The 19,558-nt window shown below is 34.7% G+C and overlaps 1 protein-coding gene across 2 annotated transcripts in view; it reads left to right on the forward strand.

Moving 5' to 3' along the window:
* The window catches only part of PRPF18 (pre-mRNA processing factor 18), a 55,521-nt gene that overhangs the window by 9,216 nt on the left and 26,747 nt on the right, over positions 1–19,558 (forward strand). The window contains exons 2-4 of one of the 2 annotated variants that reach the window (XM_056800848.1): positions 10,274–10,351; positions 10,570–10,596; positions 14,463–14,567. In XM_056800848.1, coding sequence (XP_056656826.1) covers positions 10,274–10,351; positions 10,570–10,596; positions 14,463–14,567 — 210 coding nt within the window. The remainder of the gene's footprint in view (positions 1–10,273; positions 10,352–10,569; positions 10,597–14,462; positions 14,568–19,558) is intronic. The other variant, XM_001368644.5, reaches the window with a different exon arrangement.

Genomic DNA, 19,558 nt, shown 5'->3' on the forward strand with positions numbered 1-19,558 from the left:
TTTACCATCCTTCTCAGTAAAGTTTTGAGAATGAATTTTTACTCTAAACTATTGTTGTTGGTTGTCATATCTTTCCATTTGGCAAGGAGGTCAAGTGTTTGCTGGTTGAGTTTCTAGGCTTCAGGCTTTAAAAATTTTTCTTATGGCAGTTGTTTCACTTTGATTAAACTTTATGAGGAATAGAGATTGTCCATGCCTATGTCTTGCTTTTTCTAGCTTCTGTATTTTGGTGGTGGTATAAGTACTTAATTTGTATGTTAGGCTAGACCTCTTCTAGTTAAATACTACTTCCTCTTATTTTCATGTGTCTTGGGTTTTATTTTTACTTATTTTTTAATAAGTCCATGTTCTGACTATGCATGAACATTTAATGAAGAAATAATTCTCTCACCAGTAACTATGTATTTCTTCTCATAAAATATACTCCATTTCATTTTTGTAATGTTATTCTATCCTATGTCTAGTGCCCTCCACCTTTCTTCTTGAAGGCGTTCATAGTAGCGAGGAGTAAGACTTGTATCTCACCTGTAAACTTTGGCCCTTTTTTGTTTCTTGATTTTGATTTATACTTTCTTTTTTATTTTTCTCTAATATTCTTCATGCTTACTTTTATATTGAAGTCACTAAGTATTCAATATATATGTATATGCATATATAGGCATATATACCTACATATATATATATATATATATATATATATATATATATATATATATATATATATATATATATGTAAAAGTGGTAAGGGCTAGGCAGTGGGGGTCAAGTGACTTGCCCAGGGTCACACAGCTGGGAAGTGTCTGAGGCCAGATTTGAACCTAGGACCTCTCTCATCTCTAGGCCTGGCTCTCAATCCATTGAGTTACCCAACTGCCCCCATCTTTCTTTTTTGCAACAGATATTGGTGTAATTGTCATCTTTACTTTTCCCCCCTACTGATCATTATGATCACTAAAGAAAAAAAAAAGATCCAAGGACTCTATGAAATGGTTTGTTGGTACCTTTTCAAAGTAAGTACCAAAAATATTATCCCGATAGCAGAATTGGGACTAGAATTTTAGACTTGTGTTTCTAGCTCACCACTCTTTTCATTGCCCCAGTGAAATCTACTAGTAGAGAAATACTTGCTTTGACATCACATCTCTATAAATAAAGTTAGTAACAATATCCTCTATTTTTAGAGAGAAAATAAACAAACGCAAAGCAGGTTAGTGTGAAGATGGGAATCAGTACACTGAAATTCCTACTCATACCAACTTTTAGCTTTATTTTAAGTAAAGATTGGCCTGACATTTTTGAAATAATAGCCTGTTTCCTATCATATTTGCCTTCTACTACCTAGAATTTGTTACTATAAAAATGGAGATTTTGAACCCTAGACTTCAATCCCCAGAAATCCTTGGTATTTCCCAGAATTCCCTATAATCTTACCTGAATCTCCACTTATCACAATTGGTATTTAACTGGCAGTAACGCCTACCAAGCTCTCTTCTCTTCCATTGCAATGATATAGCAAGTAAGCTAAGCTCGGGGATTTTGAATGGGCTAATCAGCCATGGGCATGTGCTTTTTATTTCATATCCTTGATTTCTAATAATCCTTAATTAACCTCATAAAATATAATATTTTAGTATTAGATATATAATTTAATTTTTACAGTTAATGGCAACCACAAGATTGGAGGAGAACTTCTCAATTTTTTTTTAAAGATAGCCTAAATAATTTTTTTTAAGCTATGTTTCTCCTGCCAATGCTTTTCAGCTCCCCTTGCAAAGCTGATTCTGATTCAGCTCGCTCCAGCCATCTGCTCTGGACCTGCTTGACCCAGATCACTCTCCCGCCCAGGTTCCAACCCCTGCCAGACCTGGCCCCAGCTGATTTCTGGCAACTCAGATTGCCCCAGGCCCAGCCTCAGGACCCAGGCTGCTGGTAGCTGCCCCAGTGTCTTTGGAATCACAAACCAGGTGTTAAAAACTGGGGTGTTCTTTCCTTAGCCTACAATGATCCTCCACATGGCAGGGGACCTCAGTGGGGGGAATGAGGAGAAGGAAGAGATTTTTCCAAACAGGAAGTTGATTATAAGCATGGCGTATTTCAAAGGATATTTTTTGAGTGCATTGATCCGTTTGCTTATTTTACCTGAGATTCAGGGGAGAAATTCATCTCCCTGCAACTCTTTGCCGTTTGGGCCTGCCCAATTTGAGATTCCTAAAACCTATGTTCTTCCTCGCTATGGGGAATTCCACAGTACTGACAAAAGGAATCTCAATGGATAAAAAAAAAATGAAACAAAAAAATGCACTTTAAGGAGGCTGGAGATTATATTTTTAAGACTTTTCAGACTCCAGTGTTTTATAAGAATTTCTGTATTTTATGGCATTTTGCTGATTTGTTTAAGGTTTAATTTTGTTGGTTTTAAGTTCATATATTAATGTATTCAATACTATTCTGTTACACTGAATTATTTTAATGTACTGGATTTTAACTACTATTATATTCTGTTGCTTTTCCCCTATACAAATACTATTGAATAAGCCCATATTTTAAAAAAAAAACCTTTTTTCTATTTTGAATTTGTAAATTGTCACATAGAGGATGAATGGACTACATCAAAACTGGTTACAATTGTATAACAACCTTTGGAAAATTTAATGAGCTAAATGTCTCAGATTGATTTTAAGGGGTCTTTAGACATGATTTTTAGATTTTTTTTCCAACAACTGATCATTTTGCCTGCCTCTAACAGGAGGTAAGGTCCATTTTAGTAGCTGAAGTGAAATACAATTATAATCCCCACCTCCCACATTTATAAAAATGTGAATGGATGGGACATCACAGTCTCATACCAAAGGAGCTAGGAAGTTAATCCCCGGGCATGGTACCCCTGGATGGCTCCTAAAAAGGAGCATCTCTCATTTATAACTCTTCAGCTCACTTTCCCCAACATCAACAGTAAAGAGGTTTGGTTTTTTCCTAGACTCCTGCCACATTTTTATAATGATATCTAGATTTCTTGATGTTCTAGACCCAAATAAATTTTACTTTGTTTAAAAATATGTTTGCCAAGGTTGAAAGATTTGCTACGTCTGTAAAAATTGTGACAAATATCCATCAGTTCATAGGGTTTTTTTTGTCATACAGCAACTTATATGAAATATGATAGTGGGTTTGTTTGCTATTGTAATTAACTGGGATATTGTGAATTTCGGGCATATTGATACCTACATATTTGTACTACTGTTCTTTATAAAAAAAAAAAAACTGTTACTTTGTGAAATTCATTTGCTTGTACTCACAGTGGATCATGGCCAGGTATAAAGAGGAAATGGATCTCATTTTTGGTGAGAAACCTTGTATTTTACATTTTCTTAGCTGATACAGTGTATCAATGATTATAAGCTATATTTTTTATTTTTAAAACTTTTATTATATTTTTCTTGCATGTGCAATATACTATTTCAGTTTTTTGTTTTTTCTCTCCTTTTTATATATGAAGCACATGTCACCAGTATTGAGATTTTCTTTAACTTTTTTGATTTAGCAGTAATACAAGTTTAAAATATATTTGCTATAATGTTATTGCATGCCCCAAAAGCTTGAAACTATAAAAAATGATGCCATTAATTGTTTTAAATAAATTTATGGGACTTTGCTTAACGATTCTGTCTGATTCCAGGACAAGAGAATACAAAAAGAACCATTGCATAGTGCCAAAGAAGCACAAAGCTAAATTGCATAGTATCAATTGAGCACAAGGTCAAAGAGACCAACCAATCCTGATGGGGTTGATGAAAATTTTGAGCCATGAAAAGAGGAGTTGAACATGTTTGGGGTTTGAGGTTGCGGCTGTTTAACAGACCTGTTAAAGGCAGGTCTTCCTTATTCCACATTCTACCAAGTATCTCAAATTTGACTCCTACCTGGCTCCTAAAATCTAGGCCCTATCTTGTCTTTCATAGTGTGGCAAACTTTCTATAGTCCTGGCTACTGACTGGGTAAATGCATCATTGCTTAAATCATTTTAATTGGGCCCTGATTCAAGGACCTGTTATAGACTTATTTTTCCTTTACTTAGAATTTTTATACATAAGACTTTGATAGTCTATATTTCATCCAGAATTTTTTTAATTTTGATTTTTTTGATGTTTTTGATTTCTCTTCCAATTGATTCATGTATCCCAGAATTCAGCCATGCATCCCTAAGTGATCCCTCTGTTTTTCAATAACCCCCTTCAGGGGGGAATGTATAAATATTATTATCATTTTAAATTGCAAAGTTTAAATTCCTTTTGAGAGTAATTTTAGGTTAAGAAACATGCTAACTCTCAAATCCAGAAAGTGAACTGTTTGGAGAAGACACCATGAAGATGCCTCCACAGACAACAAGCTGCACTAGAAGATTGTAAACCTTAAAATTTCTTAGACTTGTGAATGTTGGAAATTTCACCATTGGGAAATTTCATACTTGGAAAAATGTGAACCCCATTGGCATGAGAGGTTCCTTCTCCCCCCTTCTTAAGATTACTTTAGGACAGAAACCTTTTGCTGAACAATGGAGAGGGCTTTGACCTATGCTTAAGCATGGGAGGTTCTTTGAGTCATGATTGATTTTAGAATCGATACAATAGAGATACTTGGAATGATAGAACCAGGTCTTGGAAATTACAATCTACACCCTACTCAGTCCTAACAGGATTTAGGAAGGGCTGCAGCATAGATCAAAATTTAATTATTCCAATCTCCACCCTACTCAGGGTAACAGGATTTAGGAAGGGCTGTAGCAAAGGATCAAGATTTAATTATTTGAGAATATGACCTTCAACAGACATGTGCAAAGCCACAGACCTCTGGGCGGTCCTGGGTTAAGCTAGAGCCACCATTGGCACAGGGAAGACATGGACAGTGATTGGTAGATGTGAGAACTGAGGGGAGGGAACTTGGATGGTTTCCTTAAAGATAGAGGGGTCTGAGGACTGAGGGGGGTTGGTTGGAGAGGTTTTTTGCTCTGAGAGGTGGTGCTTTGAGAAGTTTGCTCTGAAGGAAGCTGGAGGGGGAGGCCCCTGAGACTGTTTCTCCATTTTGGTCATGTGAGTGATAGGGACTGATCTCTTTTCTTTGCCTCAGCTATCTAAGGGCTTGGGCCTTTTGGCCCAGCCTAAACAGAAGGGGTATTTAAGCCCTATTCCCTTCTCTTTCCTTTCTCTCTCTCTGTCTCTCTTTCTCTCTCTGTCTCTGTCTCTGTATCTCTCTCTCTCTCTCTCTCTCTCTCTCTCTCTCTCTCTCTCTCTCTGTCTCTGTCTCTCTTTCTCTCTCTGTCTCTCTCTCTCTGTCTCTCTCTGTCTCTGTTTCTCTCTCTCTCTCTCTCTCTCTCTCTCTCTCTCTCTCTCTCTCTCTGTCTCTCTCTCTCTAATACCTTTCTTCCTCCTGTTTGTAATTAAACTCCATAAAAGGTTGACTGCTGACTTGAGTTTTCATTAAGGAATTACATAGCTAAATTCCTTGGCGACCTTAAATTAATATATATCAGTCTTTTAAAGTGATTTCCTTCCAACAAGATCCAGAGTGAACTTTGGGATGTGGTGATTTGAACTGTGTGGGGTTTAAATGCATTTGTTTTGTATGTATACTTTTATGCCAAAGGGGACTGTCCCCTAACTGGCTTTTTGTCAATGTGCCTAGCAATTATTGGTTTTGTTCTCTTTTCCTCTTATCCTAAAATTATTGTAATTTCCTGGCTGGTATGTTTACAAGACCCATCAGAGAGACTAGTCTTCCTCGGGCCTCAGGGTGAATGTAAAAATGGATATTTTGAATCGTAGACTTCAATCCCCAGAAGTCCTTGGTATTTCCCAGAATTCCCTATAATCTCACCTGAGTCTCCACATAGGTGAGATCACAATTGGTATTTAACTGGCAGTAACACCTACCATGCTCTCTTCTCTTCCATTGCAATGATGTGCAAGTAAGCTAAGTACGGGGATTTTGAATAGGCTAATCAGCCATGGGCACGTGGTTTTTATTTTGTATCCTTGATTTCTAATAATCCTTAATAAACCTCATAAAATATAATATTTTATTAGTAAAAATATAATTTAATTTTTACATTACTAAGAAGTACTGCCTGGAATGGACCTTTTATATGATTATAATTTCTCCTCTCTAAGCTTTTAATTGATCTACTTCAGTATTCCATCAGCCATCTATTTAAATATTCTGCTGTCACTTGTTTGTACATATGTTGAAGAAAGTATTTCTTTGCTAGTAGATTGAATTTTATGACCTTATGGTTGATAATGCCTGTTGTAAACATAGCTTTATGGGTCAGACATATAACTGCTCAATTAGAATGGAATGTTTGAAGAAGATTTTAAGCGTCACACTATAAGAAATGATTCTATATATCCCATAAGATCATAAATGTATATGAAATTTATATTGTGCCTTATACATCTGAAGAGAAAAATTCTAACTACCTTTAGTACTTTTGATTAGCATTTTAAAGAACAGTTTTGTTTCCCACACAATAGCATAATACTGTGGAAGAGAATAATGATTTTGTAGTCAAAGACCTGTTTTCAAATTTTAATTCTACTACTTATAGTACCTGTGTATTACCTGAGGAAAGTTACTTAACCTTTATTGGTCTCAGTTTCCTAATTTTTAAAATAAGGGATTTAGACTACATTTCTTTATGGTTCTTTCCTGCTTTAAAAATTGATCTTATAATCCTGTTTTTATTTTAGTTCCATTGTGAGAAGTCCCATCAAATGACAGAATTATTCTCTTCTGGATTTTTTGGAAAAGGTTTAGTGTATTTCTAGTGCTTATGCTTATGATGCTTGCTTTTGGATTTTGATAGGTCCTTTTTATGTTATTAAAAAAAACCACCTCTTTTCCTGTACTTTGTAGGGTTTTAATATAAAAGAGTGTTTTCTTTGGTCAAAGATTTTTTTCTGCATCTTTTGAAATACTCATATTAATTTAGATATTTTGGTTTTTAATATGATTAATTATGTTGATTGTTTCCCAAATATTGAACCATCCTTGCAATCCTAATATAAATTGCATTTGATCATAATGATTTCTTGGATAAATAGCTGTAGACTCTTTGATAAGATTTTATCAAACTTTTCAAAGAACCCAGCTTTAGTTTTAATTTCAGGGTTGGGGGGTTTATTTCTAATTTATTTCTTTCCCCTCTAATTTTTTATATCTCCTCTTTTGTATTTATTTTAGGTTTGTTCAGTTGTTGGGCTTTAAAATTTTTTACTGTATTAATTTTTATTTTTTATTAAATTTATTAATCCTCTCTTTTTATTTTTTATTAAATTTATTAATCCTCTCTTTTACATAATTATCAATTATTTCTAAGATTTATTCATTAGTCCACTCATTATTTAAGATTTCATTGTTAAGTTTACATTTTGTGGTCTCTAAACCAATTTCTATTTTTATTGTATTATCATTTGTAAAATGTGTACTATTTCTGTGTTTTTACATTTCTTTGCATTATTTCTGTGCTTTAGTATATGATCAATTTTTGTAAAAGTCCCATGTGGTACTGAGAAACAATGTAGATTCTTTGGCTATCCCATTTAGACAATGTCATAAGTTTTTAAATTATAGACTCTCCATCAGTGAACTTATGCAGAATGAAATAAGTAGAACCAGGAAAACACTGCACACAGAAAGTAAAACATTGTGGAACAATCCAATATAATGCACTTTGCTACTAGTAGCAATGCAACAAACCAGAACACTCCTTAAGGACTTATGGGAAAGAATGCTAACCACATAGAAAGAACTATGGGAGTAGAAATGCAAAAGAAGAACATATGACATCACTTATCACATGTACATATTCTGGGTATATGATTTGGGGTTTGGGCTTTAAAAAAATCACTCTATAGCAAAAATGAATAATATAGAAATTAGTATCAAGTGATAACATTTGTACAACCCAGTGGAATTGCTTGTTGACTCTGGGAGGGGGTAGGTAAGAGGAGAAGGAAATTAAATGAATCATGTAAACATGGAAAAATATTTAAAAATAAAAATTAAAAAATAAAATCACTTTAGATAGACATAAATAAACATATAATTAAACAATAGGCTTTCCAACAGTTCATATTTTCCCTTTTGTTTATCTTGCTGTTAGATTTATTCAAAATTGATAAGAGAGATACTAAAGTCTCTTGAATTGTGCTACTTGAATATTTCCCTTAGGAATTTGGATGCCAAGGTTTTTGGATTTTTTTTTTTTTACTTATACTGATTTGTTGTCTATGGGTCATGCCAATATAATACAGTTTCCTTGTTTATCCCTCTTTATTTTACAAACATTTTTTTTGTCAGATTGTGTAATTGCAACTTTTACTTTTTTATGGTTTCACTTGGTGAATAGAAATTTTTTTTTCTCCATTGCCTCAGTTCTATTTTGCATATGTTTGTGTTTTTTAAAGTATGTTTCTTGTAAGCAATAGATTGTAGGGCTTTGTTTTCTTATTGAATCTATCACTTTTTTTGTTGTATTAGGTTATTTAGTCTATTCAGATTTAAAATTATGAGTTAGATTTATATTTTTCTCCATCTAATTTTTTAAAGTTATCCCCCCACACACACACACACACCTTCTTCTATAGACTCAGTATTATGTTCTTTGCTCTTGTCACTGCTGATCCTCTACTCTTGTTTGTTACTTCTTTCCATTTGGGGTTTTTATAGTCTTTTTCTTATGCTTTTATGTGGTTATATAATTCTTCTCTCCCTTTTTTCCTCTCAGTTGAGTAGATTTGCCTTTCCTCTCTTACCCTTCAACGAGTTTTATTCATTTGTTGTTTTGTTTTTATTTCTCAGCAGTCCTTTTCAAATTCAAAAGAATTTCTCTCATACTCTTATCTTTCTTCTGATTTTTTTCTCTTTTCTCTCTGATTCATGTGTCCTTTTGGTCTTTGCCTTTTCTTTGTGTATTCTTCATTCAATCAAAACTTCCAAGGTACTCATTTTGCCTAGAGGAGAGAGCTTGTCCCATGGATTCCCTTTTTCTATTGTGTCTCAATCCAAATTATGAGGACACTGCCCTCTGGTAAGACCCTCCCCTATAGGCCCCTGATTATGCAAACTATTACTGATCTATGCTGTCTCTTGGATACCTTTCCCCTCCCATTTGTCACACAATCTCTTCCATGGGTACATTTTCTCCCACTTCTCCAGGTGTCAGTTGCCCCCAGTAGTTTTAACCCCTCCCCTTCCCCCATGTAGGACTACTAGGCTTTTAAAGCACCAAATTTCTGGGGCTATAAGTCCTCATCTTCCTTCAAAGACCTTCTCTCTTTACTCATAGCAGCATTCATTATTGGAATCCCAACACTAAAACAATATAGTCAATGATTATATATAACTTAAGGCCTAGGAAGGTAGTCACTAACTACTAGATTTGGAGCTAGAACATTCCTCAGATTTGATCTCTGGTTCTGCCACTTACTCATGCAGTACCTCTGGATCTCAGTTTCCTCATTTTTAAATGAGCACTTTGGATTAGATGATCTCTAAATGTCCTTCTAGCTAAAAATCTAGGATCCTGTCAACAGATATCCCATAGGAAGAGCTGTGACTAGAAACAGGCCCTACTTATAGTTGCTATAGAAAAAAAATAAAGGTAAGTTTGAGGGTAGTATGAAAAGAATTGCTTGTTGTCCATTTCTTTTTTCAACCACATCAGATTTGAAGCATATTTCATAACATCAAATTCTATTACAGCACCATTCTAGCAATCTGCAACAAAAACTATTCCCTAGGTACAATCTATAAGCCATATTTATTTTCAGAATCAATAGTATTCCAAATGGCAAAAAATAATTTGGATGATCCCTTGGAGATTATTGTATTGGATTTTAACATGTACAATATATACATACCATATGTTATCTGTGGCCTTGTGAGTTAGCAGGGAATAGTAATTTAACTATCCCATTATGTTTGATCAATCATGAATCATTTTTTCAAAGGTTGTCTTTTAAATAAAGCAATATAAAATTAAATAAAAGAAGATAAAATCTGTGTTCCATTCTCTTGACTTTATTTCCTAAAGAACACATACAAAAATACTATTACTTTTTCACACATCAGTACTTTGAAAATTGGCAGAATCTACTTACTTGCTAGACATTGATGGAATAAAGCATTGGGGACAATTTTTAGACCTTTGGGATTGGCACTGGGACAGGAAATGTTGCCCAAGAGTTATATTAACCTATTTACTTCTTTCTATTAGGAAAGTAAAAGATATTTCAAACGTAGTGAACTTGCCAAGAAAGAAGAGGAGGCATACTTTGAAAGATGTGGCTACAAGGTATGAATAATCTTTTTGCCCAGACCTCTGGTTTCATCATGAAGGGAGAACTCCCAATGAGGAATCTTCCTCAACCAGTATATATCAGAATATGTTATACAACTTATAACCTGAGAGTTATTATAAATTGTATTTTTATGAGTATTTAAACGTTTAGATTTTGTTAAAATGACAATAAATTGTTGTTCTCTGTTTAATTTGTCATTGTTATACATTAGCCTGTAAATGAGAAGCCAACTGGAGAGGTATGAATTTTTGATGTATATTTTTTTTAAGCATTTTTAAATGCAGGAAGAACATGCATGATATTTGGCTTTGGAATTTGTGTTATGGTTTGGCTTTTTGTGAATAGCATGAAATGGCTTGAGATCAAAGCTTGAATTTTTTTTTTTAAATTTTTGCCTTTTTTCTGTGGACATGAGTACTGGATCTGATACTGGGCCATGTTAATCTCCTCTATCTCAAATATCACTGCTATCCCCAAATGAATCAAAAGCAAAACATAACATAACATACTAAAAAAAAGTTGAAATTTGATAGATGTGTCATTTATTCTGCTTTTAGGCAGATGTTTTATAGTATTAATAACTTTATTTGGCCATGAAGATCCAGTGCATGAAAAATGGTGCCACATAGCATTTATGTGCCTTTGTTCAATAAGACAACACATTTCAAGCACTAATCTTAAATTCTCTGCACTTTTGAAACAAATGAAGTATTGGGAAGACCTTGTTGATATTTCTTAGAAGCATGAAAGAAATTGTCTTTGAATTTATCTTGTTGATAGGGTTAACTTTTGGAGAGGTTGGGGTGAGTTATGGTAAAAGTGTGCTACAAGACTTTCTATAATCAAGGCAGTTTTTTTTCTAAAGTTAAAGAATCTTTTGGAAGAATTTCACTTAGTCTTCTCCCAGGTTTCAGTTTTAGTTATTAAAGTGTATTTGCCTTTATGCGTGTAATATAGGGAGAAAGACTTCTGGAAAGCAAGTTCTTTTTTAGCATTTTGAAGGCAGCACGAAGAATGCACACAGCTCATATGTACATTCAGCTTTTCTGGTAGTGTTTGGAAAGAGGATTGATATTTAACGAGAAAATAGTTAGGGTTCTAATAGCATCAAACAGCAAGTACTATTTGATTTCTGATTTTTTTTATATGTGTTGATTTCCTTTGTTCGTTGTGTAGAAAATTAAGTAGCAAATATTGAATTACTTTTTTTGCCAATTCCATTTGCTCTGATTTAGACGATTCAAGAAAGCATTAACTGTGTGTTTAGTCCATTTTCCCATGCCCTTCCAAATTCCCCATGGCCCTTTTGAGCTTAATGAAGTAGGGGGAAATATTTTTAAAATATAAGATGCTTTTGCTTAGATAATCTTAGTGATGTGTAAGTGATTTCCTTGCTTGTGAAGAGAGAGCACTGAAGCAAGATAATTACTGGAAGGATATTGCTTGTAACTTTGAGCTCAGTTGACAGAGTGTCTCAGATCTTTTCCCCAGAGCTATTAACTGTCATTTTAGAATAAAAAATAAGATTTTTTTCCTTTGCAGTTTGTGAATACTTTTTTGAACCTGGGGAATATTCATCTCTATTCCTAACTAGGAAGCAGAGGTCTGACTTTATAAAGAGCTTTTTCTTTTTTTCTTTTTTCAAGTAGTAGAAATGTGTTCCTTGAATAGTAGTTACTTTTGTTCTATAAATAGTATTCCTTTCTTATTGATAGAATAATAAATTTAGAGCTGAAATGGATATGTTAAAATCCAACACCTTATTTTACACATGATGAGATTGAGAATCTGGTATACTAATTTGCTCAAGATCTACTAGGTAGTAATTAACAGGGCTAGGACTTGAACTAAAATTGTCTCTGATTCCAAAACCAGCACTCTATACACCACCCCTAGATTCATGGCATCTCACTTTATTAACCAATATACTCTGATTTATACCTTTACTCCACTTCAGTTATAGCCAGGAATAGTCAAATCCTTGATTAATCAACATTCATAATTGTCCAACACTCTCAAATTCCATTTTTTGATCATACCCTACTAATCCATCCATCTCTGTCTTCTGCCTTATTCCTCCTAAACTTATTTTTCATCATCACTCTGACTTGTTACTGCACTTCTCCCTACTCTTCCAACCAATACTGTAATATTGAAAAATTAATATTATGCCAAATGTAATATTTGAAAATATATTAGTTAAAAAAAGATTATTGTGGTCGCCATTTATAAAATAAGCCTTAAGTCACAAGGATGATAGTAGCTTTTAACAATATAATTTTAATATAGATATAGTCTAGTAAGAAATAAGGAGCGAAGGAAATGAAAAAATATTTCCTAGCCTACCACTCTAATCTTACCTCACTCTTGTGAGGAGAGTGTCTTCTGCCCTAGCCACCAATGCTGGATCGCAGAAAGACCTCCAGCCAAAGACCTCCAGAGAAGCCCCTCATCCTCATCCTCTTTGGTCTTAATTTTTATAGTCCTATAGACATCTCAAGAACCAATCAGAGTCTCTCTGTTTGGAGCATTCCAGTCAAGCTAATGAACTGGTTCAGACAAGCAGAAAGTTCATGACCTAGGGAGGAAGGGATTTCCTTTACACTACCCAAACCTTACCATCCTTTATTATCTTCCTAGTCTTGATCCTATAGTTGAAACTGTTTAACTGGTCACTTTTTTAAGTGAACGTGAAAAAAATAAAATAATTGCTCATGTCAACAAAACCCGGGGGCGTAATGCAGCACATTGGCCATCTCAGGATCCCGAATGGGACTATAACAATCCACATTAACAACTTCCTAGCGGATACCTCTACCTATATATATCTTTAGTATCTCAGACCTAACCCTAACAGCTACAAAAAAAAAAAATCTCCCCTAAGCTTACCCCTCCTCCAAACTTCATTTGAACTCATCACTTTCCTTCTAGTAACTTGAGTTTGCACTTTGAGAGGTCCTTGAGTCTTCTTTCTCTCTTCACCACCTCCCATATCTAATTAGTTGCTGTCTTGTTGATTCTGCCTTGATAGTATCTCTTGTGACACTCCTCCCCATATCTTCACTCACATAGCCACTTAATTCAGTACTTCATTGCCTTTTACTTGAATTATTATACCTTCTCAATTTGTATTTCTACCACCAGTTTTTTCTGTCTCCAACCCATCTTCCACATAGTTGCTAAAATAATTTTTGTCAATCACTTCTCCACTCAAAAACTTTGTCAGCTCCTTATTTCTTCTAAGATAAAATATGAACTTCACCTTGTGATTTAAAAATCTTCACAAATTGACTCTACTTTAATTTTCCTCATCTATGATAAGAGTTCAGTTTTCCAGAACTGAACTTTGGAAAAGAAACTCAAAAAAAGGAAGAGTATCTACCCATCTGTCATGAATAAATTGGCTATTTAACATTTCTTTTAACATTCTCCATAATTGATAACTGCAAGAATGTTTACTTGAAACATCTACAAACTCTTGGGCATTTATCTAGCTATGCAACAGTGGTCTCTGTGTATTGGTGCTGTTGGAAGTAATTTTTTAAAGAATAAAAAAATTTTTCAACTTTGTGGCTTTTACTGGCCACTTCTTTTTATAGAATATTTTACTTTCCTTATTCTTTAGGCTAGAACAAGGTAAAAATGTATCGGATAGGATGGTGACATTTGCTGAATTGTACATCTGTAGCAATAGAAATAGGACAATTGATCACTTTACAAGGGCAGTTCATTTATTCTTTAAAATTTTTTGACTGGAACAAATCTTACTAAGTTTTATTATGCAAAAAATCACTTCTGCATAAAGAAAGTCCAAATTTTTTAGGTTTTTTCATTTTTTTTTAACATTTGGAGATTATTGTTACATGCCATTTTCTTTTTGTATCATGAATGCCTTCTATGCGTGTGCAATCTTTCCAGCTTCACTTAGCTTGATAAATGTGATATCTTTTATTATGAAATACTTAGAAGCATGTTCATTTCTTGATTCCTTCTTCAGAAGAGCATCTTAAAAAAAGAAGTTTTTTTTTTTCAGTGAGATTTATATTTAATTTCAAGACCAATTAAACTGTAGAATTTTTTGCAAACTGAGTTTCTTTTGCTTAGGTACAGCCAAAAGAGGAGGATCAGAAACCATTAGCTTCATCCAATCCAGTATTAGAACTGGAACTGGCAGAAGAAAAATTGCCCATGACTCTTTCAAGGCAAGAGGTAAGATTAGATGTTAATCTGTAACAAAATATGATGTGTTTTAATGTTTCTTTTCTGTGTTTCTATTTATCTTTAGCTTCACCTAGCAGGTTACATATATTTAATTCAGTATTGGTTGTCTGATGTTCCATGCTCCTAGTAGGAGTTTTTGTATTTTTTCTTTGATTTTGACTGCTTAAAGGGATGACCCGCCAGCCGCAGTGTGCTGACCGGGTGTTTGTAGGGTAGGCAATGTTTGGGACACCTTTTCTAGTCCCTCCCTTGATTAGGGTGAACAGTGCTGTCCTAGAGAGAGCTGTTCAGTCGCCCAGGATGCTGCCCTACAGGACCGAGCGACCACTGGTCCGTGGGCTGCCTATGTGCAGGATCGTGACTACAACTGCCAGTGGTCACTGCCACTCCCCCATCGCCGCAGGTCTTGAAGAGGGTGGACGGGGTTAGGATAGATGAGTGTGCACAAAGATACTTGTGCGTGAAGGAGATTTAAGTGGAAAAGTCGATGCACAGAGACAGTCCCACTCTCTCGGTGTTGGAAGCCTGGGTCCATTGGCACGAAAAGTCGTTACACCTGGAGACTTCCTCAACTGCATTGGATGGCTGTGTTGTCTTTTGTGCTCCAACACGCCCTAAGCACTCCACAGTGCTTTGCTGCATCGCCATCTCAGCTGTTGAACCTTCTTATTGGTTTCTTCTGCTTGTTCCGCTGAAGCAGTCTTCACATGCTGGGTGAGCAAAGCCCTGGTTCACCAGGGATCGACGACCCGATGGCTACCCTCACAAGGTTTGGCCGGCCTGTCGAAGCCCGTTGCCTGGGGTGTGGCCGCTGCCACATGCTAGCAGCTACTGGGAGCCACAAGTGAGAGTTGGGTGTCAGGTGGGGGTCAGAGGCTGGAGAGCTGCCCTAGGAGGGCACGACAAGCCCTCCATACCAGAGATACTACCCCTCCCTGAACACCCCAAATAGAAATCTCATGCACCTAAGAAAAACATTGAGGCTTAAATTCAATAGTTAGCTTGCAGGATGATGAATTTTTCAGCTGCATCAACTCTTGAAGACCTACTAAGTCATAGTTGGATTATAGTTTGTGTTGGTAAAGGGAAAGGAAGTACAATCATCAAAATCATAGATCTTTTAAGAATTTAAGATTAATTAAATTAATTGGTTTTCCTTCTTGATACCAGTTGTCTGAATCCTTTCATATAAAACATGATTTTAATTTCATTCTCAATTGAATAAGACATTCCAATTTATGTGTAAGTTGCTTGAATCCAAACATTTACAAAATTATATTCAAATGATAATAGTTCCCATTTGTAAAACACTTTCAGTTTATAAAGCACTTTGTTACAATAACCCTATGGGGATGATAAGTGTAAGTATTAGTCCCATTTAACAGCTGAAGAAACTCAAGTTCAGAAGAGGATTAAGTGATTTATCCTAGAATCTGAGAGCTGTTAGGAATTGAGACTATTATTTAAATTCAAGATTTGTCTCTGGGGCCAATACAATGTTCTTTCCACTATACTAAATTAACATTTTGTAGTTATGTGTTCCCTCCTCAGTCTTTTAACCCCTAAACCTTTACTTATCTACTCTTATGATATTCTTTTATGAATTCTTATTTTGTGTATTTTTGTATTATTTCTCAAACTATATACAGGCATATATGCATCTGTGTGGTTCCTTTTCTCACATTTGATAGAACTCAGTTCTGACTACCTTCTTTATGTCCTTATCCCATACATTCTGACCCTAGTACTATTCCCTTTTTAAATCTGACACTCTTTTATCAACAATTATAGTTCTGTTTTTTTGGATAAACCATCATATTTGTAGGAACTTAGTGATCTTGTTTCCACATTTTTTTTAATTGAAGGGATACTTTTACATAAACATCAAGTTACTGAAGTTCTTTCCCCTTATAGATGTCATTAAGGGCTAAAACATTGCTTTTAACCACTGGAAATTCACAAATCAAACTGCTGGATATTTGAAAGAATATAGAGGAAAATATAATACCTACACTTAGGAAATGCAGCTCAAAGATTTGTTATTGAGCTGCCTGTGAGTGGAGCTAATGCAGGCTGGGAGCATTAGGCACCCAAATTTTGGAGTATTGGTATGATGTATCATGTTATAATATATAATATTTATATCCTAATTAGTGAAAGAAGCACTGAATAAGTAACCAAGAACTCATGCACTATAATTCATATTCTGTACTTCCTTGTCTAACTTTGCTATTAGTATTAAAATTTCTTTCTAAATGAAATCAGAACAATTGCAACATTCTAAAGCTGAAAGGAATCTGGAAGTTTGCAGGTAGTCTTATTTATTTTTAAAGTAAACTTTATTTTTTCAGTCATGTCTTTATTTTTCTTCCCACAACTGAAAGAAAAAGCAAACTCTTGTAACAAATATGCATAGTCTTGCAAAACATTCTTTTATTGACCTCACTATTGTAGTCAAGAGAAATGGTCAAAAAGCAGAGAAAATATGAAAGGTAATGGAAATGAACCCAAGAGAAGCAGATGGAAGCATCAGGAGCCAGCAGGGGAAGAATTCCATGGAATTCCAAAGAAGATTCAAAAGGAGAAAGCTATTTGGCCAGGAGGAGGTCTGGTTACTTCTCTTCTGACTCTCACCAGAGACTCTGTCCAGATCTAGAGAGCAGAATTGGGTTTCCATATACCTTTTCCTACCTGAATTGTGCTGAAGATGTTACTGCTTTGTTTTGAAGATCATCTTATACTATCATTTCATTCTTGAAAAAACATTTTGATCTCCCATCAAATATAGATATAGGAGGTATTGGGGTAGTAGGGTCTACCCAATCCCTGTGTGCTACCTTTCCCCCTTTTTATCCCTTTGCAATAGAAATAAAATAGCCAATTAGTATACCATAGCCTGTCTCTGAAATTTGTAATAGGAGGGAAGATTTAAAAGTCATACAGAAGAAAGTTGGGAGGGGTTTGACTCACTCAGGGTCAGGTACAGACTCCATAGCTTAGTAGAGGAAGGAGGAAGTGCTACACTTAAATCAAATCCCCCTCCAGCAGCTGGTTTCCTGTTCCTAGTATTAGGAAGGACCCCTCTCAATCCCATCATTACAAGTTGGCACCCCTAGAAAACCTGAATCGACCCCAGGCTTTTGAAAAGACTAAATAGAGGTGTGCTTAAAAAAATAAAAACAGAGACAACATGATGCTTCAATTGTTATTTTGGGCATCTGTAATCACTGTCATAGCGATGTATTGGATATACTGTATTATATATAATAATACAGTGACTGAAGTTATATGGGATACTATGAACTATATATATAGCTAATTCAATGTCATTTGTAACAATGATACCATTTTCCAACAATGTAATGTGGCAAGTGGTCACACAAATCTATGTTATTCTAATGGCCACGATTCAGACCCTGTTCTGTTTGAGAAATGTTTTGAGACTAATAACACCCAAGAAAACAGCTCAAATATTAGTTCTGGATGACAAATTAGAACAGATGGTTAAAAAAAAAAACGTGCTCTGAATATCTAGCAAGCAAGGAAAAAGGAACCAATAAGGAAGAGAATGAAATACAGGCAGGAATGGTGGAAGATACAGAAAATACTGGAAAAGATATAAAGAAAGATACAAATAAAACTAATGAGACAAGGGCAAAGGACAAAGTTACTACTAAGGCTGAGGAAAAAGACAAACATGTTACAGATGAGGTCACAGGGGCTCATAAAATCCTATCCTGTTCCCAGTATTGGGAAGGATCCCTCTCTCAATTCCACCATTACATTATGAAGGGATGGTTGCTTATTTCATCATGAATCCTCAGGAATTATAACTGATCATTGTGCTAATCACAGTTTCTATATCTTTCTGTTACTTGTCTACAATGTTGTTTTTATTGTACAAATTGTTCTCCTGGTTCTTATAGCTTTCCTTTGTATCAATTCATACAGATCATCTGAGATTTTCTGAAAATATCTTTCATACTTTTCATAGCAGAATTACATAATTATATTTATGCCATAATTTGCTCTGCTATTGCCCAGTTGATGGGCATCTCTTTAGTTTCCAGTTCCTTGTCACTACAAAAAAGAATCGTTATGAATATTTTTATACAAATAGAAACCTTTTCCTTTTTATTGAATCTTGATGGGGCATTGTCCACTATGTAGGGGTATCAATAGTAAATGGTGCCAGTGGGCTAGTTCAGTTGCTTTTTGGGAATAGTTTCAAATTGCTTTATAGAATGTCTAGACCTATTTTTATCTCCTCAGAAAAGCCTCTGTTCTTGGAAAACTTTTCATACAATCTGGATATTTTGAATATTGAAAGTGGCAATTTATTAAAAATGCTATTTATAAATTTTTAATGAAACTATGTTATGTCTGGATAATTGTGAGTAATATTTTGTTCCATGATAATGGTCTAGTTCAGTATAATTTATTGGTAGGATCTGCAGAATATTTTTAGTGTCTGTATTTATAGTGTAGGAAGGTTTGTCTGTTCCTCAGAGATTGTGAATTGAATAATCAGATTATGCATTCCTACATATCTGATAGGTGCTACATTTTTACAATTTGCAAAAAATGCATTATTTTTGTATTTGTATTTGTAGCAATATTGTTGTAATTGTTATTTTTTGGACTGGATCTATTATTTCATCCATATAGGAACTTCTTGGTGAGGAAACTTCTTCCACCAAGGCAAATTAGAAAATAATCCATAATTTAAAATCTTTAAAGAGTTACCTGGACATTTAGAAGTAAACCAATTTGCCTAGGATTGCATGTGTTAGAGGCAGGACTTGAAATGAGGTTTTCTTGACTATAAGACCTATTCTCTATTTTACTATACCATAGCCTAGCATTTTTTTAAAAATTATTTTCTTTTTAGATAAGTTTTGCTTAAGAGATTTATCCTCTTGTCTTAAAAACTTAAATGATGTTTAAAAGTTGAAGTGGTTTTTTTCCCCCTTTGCCTT

Source organism: Monodelphis domestica, chromosome 5 (genome assembly GCF_027887165.1).
Source record: "Monodelphis domestica isolate mMonDom1 chromosome 5, mMonDom1.pri, whole genome shotgun sequence".
Classification (NCBI taxonomy): Eukaryota; Metazoa; Chordata; class Mammalia; order Didelphimorphia; family Didelphidae; genus Monodelphis; species Monodelphis domestica.